General features: G+C 44.2%; 1 protein-coding gene across 2 annotated transcripts in view; it reads right to left on the bottom strand.

Annotated features, from left to right (window-relative positions):
- The window catches only part of LOC143930533 (rap1 GTPase-GDP dissociation stimulator 1-A-like), a 353,543-nt gene that overhangs the window by 172,985 nt on the left and 165,990 nt on the right, over positions 1-14,568 (bottom strand). For both annotated transcript variants that reach the window (XM_077454905.1, XM_077454906.1), the window contains exon 3: positions 8,788-8,910. In XM_077454905.1, the coding sequence (XP_077311031.1) occupies positions 8,788-8,910 (123 nt within the window). The remainder of the gene's footprint in view (positions 1-8,787; positions 8,911-14,568) is intronic.

The raw sequence follows: 14,568 nt of genomic DNA, 5'->3' as shown, positions 1-14,568 counted from the left end.
ACATAGTTGATCTGATTAAACCCCAGATCATAAACACAGCAAAAAAAAAAAAAACAAACAAAAAAAAAAAATTACACTCTAGAACCCTCTTGGAAGCACCTTCTTACAAGCTGATACAGCCGATTTCCTGCAGTTCCTGATCTAGAATAGTTTGCAAACATGTCGATTAGACAGAAATTGATCAAACAATGGACTTCTGTGGACCCAGGGATAGCCACACTTATCGCATTTCATCCAGTCCCTGCTAGGGATGAGCCGAACACCCCCCGGTTCGGTTCGTACCAGAACTTTCGAACGGACCCCAAATTCGAACGAACGTTAGAACCCCATTGAAGTCTATGGGACTCGAACGTTCGAAATTAAAAGTGCTAATTTTAACGGCTAATATGCAAGATACTGTCCTAAAAAGGGTTTGGTGACCTGGCTCCTGCCCCAGGGGACATGGGTCAATGCCTAAAATGTTTTTAAAAATGGCCGTTTTGGCAGGAGCACTGATTTTAATGACGATTAAAGTGAAAAAATAAAGTGAAATATTCCTTTAAATATGGTGCCTGGGGGGTGTCTGTAGTATGCCTGTGAAGTGCCACCTGTTTCCCGTGTTTAGAACAGTCCCTGCACAAAATGACATTAAACAGAAATAACACCATTTAAAACTGCTTGCGGTTTTAATGTTATATCTGGTTCCTGCAATATGGTTGAAAATCATTGAGAAAAATGGCATGGGTAGCCCTCCCTGCCCATTACCAGCCTATTTGGGTCTTGTACGCATATTAAGGGGAACCCTGTACCCATATTAAAAAAAGGAAATGCGTGTGGCAAACAAGACAGGGACTTTGTAGGTTTGTTGTGTTAAGTTAAATCTGTTTGTAATTTTCAACTGGTACATTTTTAAAGTGTAGCTCCAGTCAAAAAAACTATTTTTAAGCTTTTTGGAAAACATAGGGAAGGGTTATCACCCCTGTATAATTTGTTTTGTCGTCCATCTTTTTTCATCTCACTTGCTGTTGTCTCTTTCCGTTTGCAAGTAGGAGATGTTTGTAAATTGGATGTTTGAAAGTAGGGGCCTGCCCTATATGCTCTGCAGAAATGGCGGAACAAGGTGTTGGTTTTGCTACAACATTGTAAGCCCTCAAAGTGACTCTTGGTGGGCGCTGGAGCGCCCTGCTGTGAACGATTATATCAAGAATTGTAATTACATGCCATTGTTGAACAGTGGTAAAAAAATTGACCTTTGGTGGTTGTGGTGCTGGTGCCACAACACTATAAGTCCTCACCGTTACTCTGGGTGGGCACAGGAAGGGGCCCTCCTGAGAAATATTATATCAAGAATTGTAATTACATGTCCCTGTTAAACAGGGGCAGAAAAATTTGGCCTTAGGCACTGCTGCTGGTGCCACCACACTGCAACCTCTCCCATATACTCTAGTTTTATTGCAGGAATTAGCCCTGTTGCAAAGCATTGCATCAAAAATTTTAATTAAACGCCCCTGTTAAACAGGGGCAGAAAAATTGGGCCTTAGGCACTGGTGCTGGTGCCACCACACTGCAACCTCTCCCATATACTCTTGTTTGATTGCAGGAATTAGCCCTGCTGCAAAGCATTGCATCAAAAATTGTACTTAAACGTCCCTGTTAAACAGGGGCAGAAAAATTGGGCTGATGGCATCACCCAGAACCAGAAATGTTCTTCCAACATATCAGCGGAGGAGGAAGAGGATAGACAATCAACATAACAGGACAGTCACTCAGCATCAGCATAGGCAGTCTTGAAGGGATGTGATATTTCAAAAAAAATTATTCTGTTACATCAGCTTCAGGTGCTCGGTAGCTGTGGGTGATCCAAGACTGATTCATCTTGATGAAGGTCAGTCGATCAACTGTGATCGGTAACAAAGCCACCAGCAGCACTGAAGGTGCGTTCCGAAAGAACGCTGGATGCAGGACAGGCCAGTAGCTCAATTGCATACTGTGCAAGCTCTGGCCAGTGATCCATCCTCAAGACCCAGTAAGCCAGAGGATTTTCGGTGGGAAAGGTGTCCAAGTCTGACCTTGCCCCTAGGTATTCCTGCACCATGTAAATCAGACGCTGGCGATGGGTGCTGGAACCGATCATACCTTGGGGCTGCGGACTAAAAAATTGTCTGAAAGCATCAGTCAGACGGCCACCTTCTCCACCGCTCCTTCTGACCGATGCCTCAGCAACACGTTGTCCAGGACCAGGAGTTTGCAACCTCCCAGTCTCTGGGAACGCGTTGCACAGACCTTTCTGCAAAGCCTCCTGGAGATGTCTCATCCTCTGCTCCCTCTGCGATGGCAAGATAAGGTCGGTAACCTTACCCTTGTACCGTGGATCAAGGAGAGTGGCCAGCCAGTAATGGTCCCTCTCCTTGATCCGAAGAATATGAGGATCCTTCCGCAGGCTTTGCAGGATCAGGGAGGCCATGCAGCGTAGGTTAGCTGAGTCATTCAGTCCGGAGTCCTCTGGGTCACTAAGGACAACATGATCCGCAGCTACCTCCTCCCAGCCACGTACAAGTCCACGTGTTTCTTGGGACTGTAAATCATCCCTACAAGACTGCTGCTGCTGATGCTCAGTGCCAGCCTCCACCTCCATGCTGACACAATCATCCTCCTCCTCCTCCTCTTCCTCCTCCTCATCCTCTTCCTGTGTGATGGGTGGCACAGCAGGAACACTGTCTGGATAAAGGGGGCCTTGAGAGGCAAGGAAGTCCTCCTCTTCCTGCCTCTGTTCTGCCTCAAGTGCCCTGTCCATTATTCCACGCAGCGTATGCTCCAAGAGGTGGACAAGAGGTACAGTGTCACTGATGCATGCACTGTCACTGCTCACCATCCTTGTGGCCTCCTCAAACGGTGACAGGACAGTGCATGCATCGCTGATCATGCCCCACTGGCGTGGTGAGAAAAAACCGAGCTCCCCTGACCCTGTCCTGGGGCCGTAGTTGCACAGGTACTCATTGATGGCCCTCTGCTGCGTGTGCAGCCGCTGCAGCATGGCCAACGTTGAGTTCCATCTGGTGGGCATGTATAAGGCGGTTCTTGGGCAGGTTCAACTCCTTTTGGAGCTCAGCCAGCCGAGCACAGGCATTAAATGATCGGCGGAAATGCACACAGACTTTCCTGGCCTGCTTCAGGACATCCTGTAAGCCGGGGTACCTGCCCAAGAACCGCTGCACCACCAGGTTAAGGACGTGAGCTACACAGGGCACATGGGTCAGTTGTCCCTGTCGGAGGGCGGAGAGGAGGTTGGTGCCATTGTCACAAACCACCATTCCTGGCTTAAGCTGGCGTGGCATCAACCACCTCTCCTGCCCCTGCAGAGCTGACAAAACATCCGCCCCAGTGTGGCTCCTGTCCCCCAAACAAACCAGCGCAAGCACGGCATGGCATAGTTTTGCCTGCGTACTTGCGTAGCCCCTGGAACGCCTACGAAGCACCGCTGGTTCTGAGGACAGAGCACTGGACGAGGCCATGGAGGAAGAAGAAGAGGAGGGGGTGGAGGAGAGAGGTGTGTCACAACCAATAGTAGCATTTTGGAGGCGTGGTGGCGGAACAACCTCCAACACTACTGCACCTTGTCCTGCATCCTTCCCAGCTGCCAGAAGAGTGACCCAATGGGCCGTGAAAGACAGGTAAAGTCCCTGTCCATGCCTGCTGGACCATGAGTCAGCGGTAATATGCACCTTACCGCTGACCGCCCTGTCCAGCGAGGCAAGGACATTGCCTTCCACATGCCGGTAGAGAGCCGGAATCGCCTTCCGTGAGAAAAAGTGGCGTTTGGGGACCTGCCACTGAGGAACCGCACATTGTACAAACTCACGGAAGGGGGCCCAGTCTACCAACTGAAAAGGCAGCAGTTGAAGTGCTAGCAATTTAGCCAAGCTAGCATTCAACCGCTGAGCATGTGGATGGCTGGGAGTGAACTTCTTTCGTTGGTCCAGCAGCTGGGGCAGGGACATTTGCCTGCTATAATCGGACGTGGGTATACCGCTAGCAGAGTTCCTGGAAGCACTTGGCTGTGACAGACCTAATTCTACACCTTCATTCCTCTCAGAGCAGGTTTCAGAGAGGACTGAAGGTCTAGTGGGGTTGGAGATGCCAGCTGATGAGGAGCAAGGAGAGGTCCGCTTTGTTCTTTGGTGTGGGTCTTTGAGGTACGCTTGCCAACGAGCTGCATGGCAGGTCAACATATGTCTGGTCAAGCATGTGGTGCCCAAGCGGCTGATGTTTTGGCCACGCCAGATACGCTTGAGACATATGTTGCAAATAGCAGCGGTGCGATCTGATGCACTCGTCTCAAAAAAGGCCCACACCAAAGAACTTTTAGAATAACGCGCAGAGGCAGCGCCCTGCACAGGCGGAGCTCTGCGGTGTGATTCAGTCGGTGTGCTGCCCCTAAGCTGGCCCCCGGAGGGCATCCTGCCTCGTTGGACATGTGCCTCCTCCTCCTCCTCCTCCTCCTCTCTGCTTCCAGGCACCCACGTGGAGTCAGTGCCCTCATCATCCCCTCCCTCTTCATCGCTGTAGCAAACCTGGCAGTATGCTGCAGCTTGTGGAACATGACTGCCAGATTGCTGTCCTTCTTGAGCATCCCCTCTCTCTGCGCTCACGCTACTGCCTTCCTCTAGCTGAGTGTCATCATCAGAGCCCACAAAACACTGGACATCCTCCTGGAGCATGTACCCAACACTGTGCTCAAAGAGTTCAGGAGACTCCTCAGGAGGACGTGGTGGGTCTAGGGAAGGAGTCACTGATGATGACATTGAGAGGAGGGAAGACGATGCGTTGGCAGCTGCTTTGCTAGTACCCTATGACTGGGTGAGAGAGGATGAGGAGGATGAAGAGGGCTTGGTCATCCACTCTACCAAGTAGTTGGCATGTTGTGGCTCAACATGGCCAGCTGCCGAAAAGAAGGACAAGCGTGTCCCATGGCCACGTGCTGATGACAATGCACCGCGTCCACGACCAGCACTGTTGTCTCTAGACACAGAGCCTGCTTGCCCTCTTTTATCGGCTCGCGCCTGTCTGCCTCTCCTTGCTGGCCTTCCAGACATGGTAATGGCCTGAAGGGAGTTGGGTAAAAAAGCAGTTGGGTAGTGTATATTGTGCTAGAGGCACACAACACCCACTAACTCCTGCAGATGCCTTTATTATAGAACACCAGAGATAAAGGGGTATATACAGATGTATACTGTGCTGTGCTGGAGGCACACACAACTTCCAATAACTCCTGCAGATGGCAAGTGGGCTCAAATAGAGAACAGCTATGTAGGTGGATATAGCGGTAGGTACTGGGTACAGAGCACGCAGACAGCACGCACAAGCTCCTAACACTACTGACTGCAAGCTCTATTATAAAAGATAGATCACTAGCTATAAAGGTGAGGTGAATATAGCGGTGTATACTGCGGTCAGGGCACGCAGACAACAACCACTACACAACAGCAAGATCGAAAATCGTCCGAAAACGATCGGTGTGTACTGTGTTGAAGGTACACAGAACACCCACTAACTCCTGCAGATGCCTTTATTATAGAACACCAGAGATAAAGGGGTATATATAGATGTATACTGTGCTGTGCTGGAGGCACACACAACTTCCAATAACTCCTGCAGATGGCAAGTGGGCTCAAATAGAGAACAGCTATGTAGGTGGATATAGCGGTATGTACTGGGTACAGAGCACGCAGACAGCACGCACAAGCTCCTAACACTACTGACTGCAAGCTCTATTATAAAAGATAGATCACTAGCTATATAGGTGAGGAGAATATAGCGGTGTATACTGCGATCAGGGCACGCAGACAAAAACCACTACACAACAGCAAGATCGAAAATCGGCCGAAAACGATCGGTGTGTACTGTGTTGAAGGTACACAGAACACCCACTGCTTCAGACGCCAACACACTACACAAGGCCGCCGTGCTGGCGGCCTTATATAGTGTGGGGCGTGCACTACACAGCCTGAGCTATGATTGGCCACAGGCATCCTGCCTGTGGCCAATCATGGCTCTCCTCGCTGCTGGCGCTGCGATTGGCCAAGCATGCGGGGTCACAGTGCATGCTTGGCCAATCATGAGCCAGCAATGCACTGCGCCATCGCAGTGCATTGTGGGCCGTGAGCGCCACACGAATTTGGCGCGAACGGACCAAAATGTTTGGACTTCGCCGAACGGACGAACAGCTGATGTTCGAGTCGAACGTATGTTCGACTCGAACACGAAGCTCATCCCTAGTCCCTGCTGAACTGACCGAATTTTGATCCATCTATGGTCACTTCAGTCTAAGTTGGGGAGATCAGTGTCGTCTGTTTAAAAGCCCTTTTCATTCAATATTACTCTCTTTTTTTCCCATACATTTGTTCTGCTTACTTCCATCTTCATCTCATTGCCTTATATTCTTTATAGGGACCATTAACATTGATCCTATGGGTTGCATTACTGCATGTGCATTAACATGCATCACATCAAGGAAGCCAATTTCTGGACTGTGAACACACTGCAATAAGCATTTTAATAGACATGTACCATTATGTTTTACAATGCAGCTCCTAGCAATGCACTGATGGTTCACATCTGTTCATTGTGATGCTCTAGTATGCACCTACTTTGTGATGCTTTGTGATGTTATGCCCAGGTAAACTGGGTTCCCGTTAAAAATGAATGGCAATTGCATAAGCAGTATTTAGTTACATGTGTGTATGTAGTTTACCCTGTAAACCCTTACATATACCAAGTGAAGTGACCAACCTCAGGTGATACACAGAGATGGAACAAATTCTCCTACACTTGTACCTGTTTATCTGCAGCCTTCTCTCCTCTACAGCCCTTCAAAATCCAGATTTTATACAGCTTCTATTAGCTTTCAGAAGGGGGGGTGGCTATAGTTACACTATGCAAAGCTCAGTGAGGAGAGCTATGATAGCTAGTTGGAGGGAAGGGACACACCCCCATCACACATGAACAGAGGTGAAGTAGTCAGGTTGTGTGCTGGAGATCCCTCCCCTGTCAACTTTTTACCTCTTGGTGTCAGGAATATTCAGATAGCAGATGAACTAGGCAACGGAGAAAAGGGATACTTAGTGCTCTGGATTTAGTAAGAGGGCCGCTTGCCACGCTTCAGGCACAGCCTTGCTTCGCTCGCCACGCTTCGGGCACGGCCTCGCTTAGCTCATTTTTTTATTCTAACTCTATGTCCACTTGGATGGTGGGGCTTGAACTTGGACTAAGTGTGCAGGCACCATTCATCTTCAGAGACTTTTGAAGTCTCCTTGTCCTCCGAACTGCTTAAGAGCAGTACAGGGCGGACACTATCCGAAGGGGGACAGTATTCGACACAACGCTTTCCATTCAGCGGTGATGTACAGTGAGCATAATGCTTCTCCATGATGGAATGGAAGGACTGGATAGTCTGCTGATGAATCCCTCCCCTTGCTGGGACCATATTACTTGATGAGCCTGTTTTTTACTTCACAAATGTGAGTTGCCAATATTAAGTGCTATTAAAATTGTCTAAATTGTACACCTAGAGGTGCCTCCCTTCTTGTATCTTCCTGCCTCCTCCTCCTCCTGTCTGTTTACAGGAAAGCATCACAGACAGGGAGGAGGAGGAGGGGGGTTCGGCAGCTCTGCTCTTGCGCAGTGCAGAGCAGCCGAACCGCTTGGCAAGTCCCTGGATCCGTCCCTTGTTCTGGCACCAGGCTCCACTCTGGGACTCAACTTTGATATACATGAACTCTGGGACTTACATCAAAGGCTGGGGGGGGGGTTCCGGTGAATCAGGGATGATTGGGAGGTACATAATTCCCTAAAGTTTCTGAGATGCGATAGAGGTATACCCTTTAGGACAAAGTATGCAGGCAAAGGACAAACCCTCCAGTTGTGGGGCCTGGGTAAACCATTGGTGCTTTTTCATCATTATGTTTGCTTTAAAACGTTTTTTAAAACAATAATGTGGTAACAAAAGGTGAGTGTCAAAGGTGTAACTGTTGGAATACATTGTTAATGATTTTTTGTACAACAACTACAGATATATTCATATATTCTTCAGCCAACAGAAGACAGTGTTTATATGTTTATAGTTAATTTATGGTTAAACTCTATGTCTTTTCTATATAATAAAGGTAAAGCAGAAAAGCCCAGGTGGATTGTGCACCATCTGTCTGTTCTGTGTGGCTTTATACAGAATCTATAACAGTAACACTTTTAGTATTTAAATATTGCATTTATTACAGAAGCCTACACATCTGTCCAAAGTGAGAGACAACTAGAAGAAAAGAGGGATGGAGAAATTTGGTTTCAAAAGAGGGACAGTCTCCCCAAATGAGGGATTATTGAGAAGCATGGTTATATAATATTTTATAATACTTCTGTATTATATTGCTGTTTTAATGTTATTTTTCTGTATATTGTGAGGTTTAAGAAATGTATGCAGAGTTCAGGCTTATACAATTAGTGATTTTTCTGTTTTAAACGCTCAGTTAACCTTCTACAATACATTGTGCCATTGTGCCATTTGTAAAAAATATTGTATAATGGTAATGCCATGCCTGCAGATTTTTTTCTATTTTCTACGACAAAATGGCCACCAAGGCTCCTTGTTTGGGGACAACTAGAGAGATTATCACTTTAGTTGTGCTCAAAGTAGGAGGCTTGGCAGCCATTTTGTCTTTACACAATAACTATGTTTTGACTTATGTGTATCCCCTGTGATGGCAGGTTTGGACCTGGTTATACAATTACAATGATTTAAAAGAATAGAGCACTTACCATTCTTTGCCAGCTCTGCCAACACTTGTGCTGCCTTTTCTGCACAGGTTTGACTTGTTTTCAGAATTCTCGCTAGTGCTGGTAAGACATCATAGTCCGTCAATAGTTTGGCTGATTTCTGCACTGTAGAGAAAATCCAGAAAGCAGAAATTGGAATTTGTTACTTTAGAGACACTGCCTTTGCAATTAAATACAGTTCTGGCTCAATTCACTTAGCTACTACATATGTGTTATTGGTCAAAACAATTGTTAATTTGCAACATGTGACTGTCCGGCTTTCTTTGGGTGTTATTGCTAAAAATAAGTCATTATGTGAAAAAAGGTTGACATAGTTAAATAAATGAGGCCTTTATGAAATACCTTTATATATATTGATCTAATAATATTATGACGTTTGAGATACAAAGAAAGCAATCAATAGCAGAAATTAAACGCATATCCCTCACCCATTCACGTAAGACAAAGCTTGGATTTCCTGCTACAGTCATTACTGGGTTTTAAGATTTAGGAAACATATGTTCCAGAATGCGACTCACAAGCAGTGGTTTAGCAGCAGCGGCAGTCTACCAGGCCTATAACTCTTGGGAGCTGATCTTATTCAAGGTTACTTGTCTCTTTTCTTCTGATTGCACAAATGTATTCTTTACCATGGCATGCTCATCAACTGAAAGCTTGTTTGTATATGTTCTGTGAACCATGGTCTGTGTGCATGTTACATGTTGATTTAACGGGACCCTAAATCCCAGTGATACTATGATTTACAAAAGAAATGCATGGCTTGTAGCATGTAGCCTGACTTATTATGATGATACAGTATAAACAACGTAAAGGAAAACACAGCTTTAATAGTATAAAAAGCGATACAACATGTAAGTGCTGCACAATTTTTTTGTTTTTTTTAAAGCAGAGGTTAACATAAAAATAAAACTGCTATAAAAGAGGGTTTTTTTTGTTTGCTGTATGTACATGTGCAGTGCAATGTACACTTTGCCTCAATCCCGGCATCTGTACGTGTAGCCCGATGCTGGGATACAGCAATATGGAGAAGGAGAAATTGGGGTTGATTTTCTAATCAAGTTTTAGTAAATCAACCCCAATGCCTTTTTTTATTTTCTCCCTCTACTGAGATACTAATGTTATACTAATGTTATGCTGAGACATTCTCCTCCGGCAAGCAGGGGGAGAGCTAAAGCCAAGCAAGTCCATAGACTTCAATGCAGAGCGCTGAGAATCCTGCGAGTTGTATTTTGAGATGGCAGTGATATAATGGGACAAATAGACTCCTTACACTATATATCCCAACAGTTACTGTACAGTAGGAGGATTGGAGAGATGATTTTTATTAAACTGCCTTGGAAAAGTTCTTCCTCTTAGCACCGAGGGAGTTAGAGAGCACCTCTGCCTGCCAGTGTGAGACCATACCAGCAGAGATCCAAGTCTGAGACTGGGGGCAGCACGGCACCTCACAACATCACAGCGGCTGCACCGCTGCCACAGGGAGATTGAAGGGGCCCACTCACCCTCTGCTTCCCACTTCTAATCATTGGAGGCTTTCGAGGAGAGACTGAGGGGATTCCCCCTTCTACAGTGAGAGGTCACTGCAGCAACCCAGGGACTGGTGAGGGCTATTTTCTCATTGCCAGTAGTGTTAGCAGGGATTGAGCCACTGAGAGTAGGACACCAAGTGTACTCAATATATACTGTACTCCACTGCACTCCATACTACACTTATTTGAAACCTAGACTGCACCAATACCAACCTTTACTGCACTTGTGCCAAAAATATCCCGTAACTATACTGCATGCAGGTTAACTGGGAATGTCTTCAAGAGCACCGATGTTCTTAAAGGGCCTGAGTGATATTGGTAAGAAAAACATCTCCAAGAACTGCACCTCCCATAATTATTCAGTAAGCCCCCCGTCTTCCCCTGCCACCTCTGCTACCACCCCCTTTTTCTTTTGGACAGTGTTAATGCTATAAAAAATGCCTTTTGTTTCAGCCTGCTAAAACACTGAAATGTTTCAGTGTAACTGCAAGTCTTGGGTGTGCTGTGCTTTGCTTGTATACCAGTGCTATTATTTCACTGGAACTGTTAATGTGAGTACCGTAGACAACCAATCCTATTCAAAAGTAGGAAGAAACTGGAATTCCTTTTTCAGTTGTAACAGAAGAGCACCAGGTAAAACTCTGCAGTGAAGTAAAATATTTGGAATGTACAGTAAGCTCAACAAATGTGATTGATGTGATTGATGACACTCATATACCATATTTATGGGCATATAACACACACAGGCGTATAGCACACACCTTCATTTTTGGAGGGAAATTTCAGGAAAAAAAAAACATTACATTTTAAATAATGATCTTTGAAGCAAAATAAGGGTCGTGCCCATCAATGCAGCCTCACCATTGCTCATCTGCAGCCTCCCCATTGCCCATCTGCAGCCTGATCAATGCCATCTGCAGCCTGATCAATGCCATCTGCAGCCTGATCAATGCCATCTGCAGCCTGATCAATGACATCTGCAGCCTGATCAATGCCATCTGCAGCCTGATCAATGCCATCTGCAGCCTCACAATTGCCCATCATTGCAGCTTGATCAATGCCCATATGCAGCCTCACCATAACCATGAATGCAGCCTGATCAGTGCCCATCTGCAGCCAAACCTTAGATTACTGCTGCCTTGGAGGGGACCCAGAGGGGGGTGGGACAAGCGCAGTCATATTACATACAGTAAGAATCTCCTGTTTACTCAGCGGCCTCTTTAATACAAAGTCCCGCCTTAGGAGACGGGACTTCCTATTACAGAGGCTGCTGAGTACACAGGAGATTCTCGCTGTATGTAATCTGACGGTGCTCCTCCTGCCTCCTCCACATTCCCTCCTAGGCAGCCCAAATTGCAGTATTGGCATATAACACGCACATACTATTTGCATCCAATTTTCAGGGTGAAAAGGTGCGGGTTATATGCCAATAAATACAGTATATTGTTTCAGTAGGACAAATTAAGGTACTTACCCTACAGGCAGCCATAACTGACAGGATCGTAAATACAGTACTGAAAACACACACACACACTGAAAGATCTCAGTGTTCAGCAACACCAGTATTCAAACATCTTCAGAAAGAATTAATCACTCACGCAACACAGTCATTGGCCAAGTCTCATTCTCGATTGTAATCATGCTTGCAAAAGTGTTGAATCTGCTGCCAATCCCCAGCTTTCTTTTTGCTGATTTCTTGCAGTGTGGATAATTTACACGGGGGGTTCTCATCATAGATGGAACCGCTCAGTGTATTGGTGTATTGTTCATGCTATGTGGTGACACACTGCAACTTTGCTAAAGGACAAAAATTCAACTCACTTCAATGTATACTAAAGCAGAGTGCCAGAAGTCACTTGAAATTTGACAGGTGATGGTCTTTCACCTTCTCGCAGCCTGTAAAAATATATGACAGGCTGACACTGTCTGAGGCTATCATGGTACATGGATGGATTTCCTGTAGTTAAGGACAGATGACACAAACTTACAACCTTTTTTTCCAATCATTTTTTTTCTGGTTGAATGATGCTGAATTCAACAAACAACCCTTCTTAAAATCAACATGTAAAAAAATGATCTAAAAGAAATTGTGACCCAATTTTCAGTCTGCTTAAGTGTATTGAAACATTTTTCAACAAAAGCTGCCCATATACTTACAGTAAAGTTATCTAGTCTACTAAATTTTAGTTGAATAATAAAACAGTGATAGTACCTTACAACAGGAATTTAAGGAAGGCCATACACGGTTCTAAAGGAAAGAAATTTGCTCCATGTATGCCCAGCTTAGAAAAATAAATGGAAAGATAAGACAGTAGACAGTAGAAGCTGGAAAAAGTGTGGCAATTCTTGTGAAATATTCAAAGCAATATTGCCATGTAAAACATTAATTAGTGGGGATGCTTTAGCAGTCCCGCTATTGTTATTAATTTTTTTATTTATTAATCATCATCTTTTTATTATTATTCCGTACATTTTTTGGCTCTGCGTAACTTCTGCATTCTTTCAGCTATTAAAGCCATTCGACTTTTAAAATGTGCAGCTCTTTCAGCTGATGATGGGACTTCATCAACTTTTTTTCGACTATTTATACTTTTTAAAATATTAAGCTTTTTACCACTTTTTTTTAACATTGAAGTCAATGAGAGAAGGCTTAAAAATAGTTATCTGGCTATATCTTTTCAGTTTGATATCTTTTACAGTTTTTGTGAAAAAGCTGTTTAAGTTTAGTGATCATTTCAGAAAATGTCATTAAATTTAGGGCAGCCAGGCTTTTGTTGTCTGTTTTGTTTCCATGGTTACCAACACTTCTTATACACAGTGATGGGCAGTAGGGGAGAGCACAGACACACCATGTACTGATTTATAATAGAGGAATATGATGGGCAGTTTTGATGGGGCAATTTTGATGGTGGCAATATGATGGGGCAGTTTTGATGGGGGCAATATGATGGCGCAGTTTTGATGCTATTCAGCATTCCCATGCATTTTCTCCAGGAAATGCATTTTCTAGTTCATTAACTGATTTTTTATTTTTCCATATTCTTAGTTTTTCAATAAGTGTGAATTCATCGGTCATAAATGTGGACACTCATACTAATGAATATATGCAAACAATCATCTCAATATAGTTGGATCTTTTCTTAAAAGATCAGTCCACCCAAAAATTATATTTTAGTAATAGTTGGAGCCTGGTGGGCCAAGCTATGCCTTTGGCTTATTAAAAACTGTAACAGATACTGCCTTAATGACCACCTGGGAGTTTTGGGTGTCCAATGTGGGCCTGCTCTTTTATTTCTATTTCTTTCTCCATGATATAACAAGACTAGGTACTCAGCACAGAGATCTTAACAGAGATGCAAGAGACATAAGATGCATATCTAGCAACTATCAAAACTGAATTATAACTATTGACTGGACTCTTCATCGATGGAGGTGCTTCCATATGTATGGTAACTATAAGAATAAGCACAAAGTCTATACGTGATACTTTAATGTTTCTATATAAAGAATCTCAACCTTCAAACATATTTCATTCAAACAGTGAGCTAATTCATAGTACTTTCTAATTCAAATTGTTAATGAATCCATCTTAGAAATAAGATCGTTTCATTATCTAGCAACTACCAAAACTGAATTATCACTATTGACTGGACTGACTCTTCATTGATGGAGGTGCTTCCATATGTATGGTAACTATGAGACCATAAGACCTTAAGACTATTAGACTAAGCACAAAGTCTATACGTGATACATTAATGTTACTATATAAAGAGATAGACCATAAAGAGACATAAGGAAGCTACTCCCTGAAGTTAAAGCCACTATTGCAAAACTGATGCATCCAATGCACCAGAAAACTTCTGACTCTCGGCCTTCAAACATATTTCACTCAAACAGTGAGCTAATTCATAGTACTTTCTAGTTCAGGTGGTTAGCCTGTGCATCAAATGTATCAATACATTATTATTATTATTATTATTATTATACAGGTTTTATGTAGCGCTAACAGTTTGCACAGCGCTTTAATACATCTGCAATAGTGTTTTTTACTTCCAAATGAGACTGTCAGAAACCATTAATTCAAAGTACAGTTAATTCACACTTGTTTAATAAAAAAAAAAAGTGAAAACATATCCAGTGTTCAGGAACCAGAACAGATATAGTCAGACAAGCCAAATCGCCAGGGAGCCGTAGTAGAACAGCAAGCAGGATCTAGAGCCAGAAGGAATGTCAG

This window comes from Lithobates pipiens, unplaced genomic scaffold (assembly GCF_037356315.1).
Source record: "Lithobates pipiens isolate NorthernLeopardFrog02 unplaced genomic scaffold, aLitPip1_a1.2 Scaffold_25, whole genome shotgun sequence".
Taxonomy (NCBI): Eukaryota; Metazoa; Chordata; class Amphibia; order Anura; family Ranidae; genus Lithobates; species Lithobates pipiens.
Note: the sequence above shows the minus strand (reverse complement) of the source record. Positions and strands in the feature narration are given on the sequence as shown.